The sequence below is a fragment of the Austrofundulus limnaeus genome, unplaced genomic scaffold (assembly GCF_001266775.1).
Source record: "Austrofundulus limnaeus strain Quisiro unplaced genomic scaffold, Austrofundulus_limnaeus-1.0 Scaffold721, whole genome shotgun sequence".
In the NCBI taxonomy this organism is placed as follows: Eukaryota; Metazoa; Chordata; class Actinopteri; order Cyprinodontiformes; family Rivulidae; genus Austrofundulus; species Austrofundulus limnaeus.
This window is the reverse complement of record NW_013953123.1, coordinates 140,510-140,843: the sequence shown is the minus strand read 5'-3', so window position 1 is coordinate 140,843 and position 334 is coordinate 140,510. Positions and strand designations below refer to the sequence as shown.

The 334-nt window shown below is 37.7% G+C and overlaps 1 protein-coding gene across 1 annotated transcript in view; it reads right to left on the bottom strand.

Annotated features, from left to right (window-relative positions):
- LOC106532148 (arf-GAP with coiled-coil, ANK repeat and PH domain-containing protein 3) overlaps positions 1-334 on the bottom strand; it is a gene marked incomplete at its 5' end in the record, with an annotated part of 39,070 nt that extends 38,736 nt beyond the window's left edge. The window contains 1 exon segment of the mRNA XM_014028162.1: positions 222-334. Within this exon segment, the coding sequence (XP_013883616.1) occupies positions 222-334 (113 nt within the window).

The following is a 334-nucleotide window of genomic DNA, read 5'->3' as shown; positions in this document are numbered from 1 at the left end:
GGTAAACTGTTGGAGGACCACTTCTCATTTACAAACATAACCTGGCGGAATTAGCCAAACCATGTCATGAATTAAAACCAAATTATGTCATGAATAAAAGCAGAATTATGTTGTGATTTAAAGCCAAAGTGTATTGTGAATTAAAGCCAAATTTTTTAAAGCCTAATTATGTGTAGTTTTAAAAGTGTAAAAATAAAAAGGCTTCTGGTCTTGGTGGTTACCTGTTCCAGGTCTTGAAAGCATTACTGGCCCTTTTGAAAAGGTAGCCCTCCATCACCACGCCATCAGGAGCATCGAGGTTGAACTCTGCTTTAGAGTCGTCCAATGAAAAGTC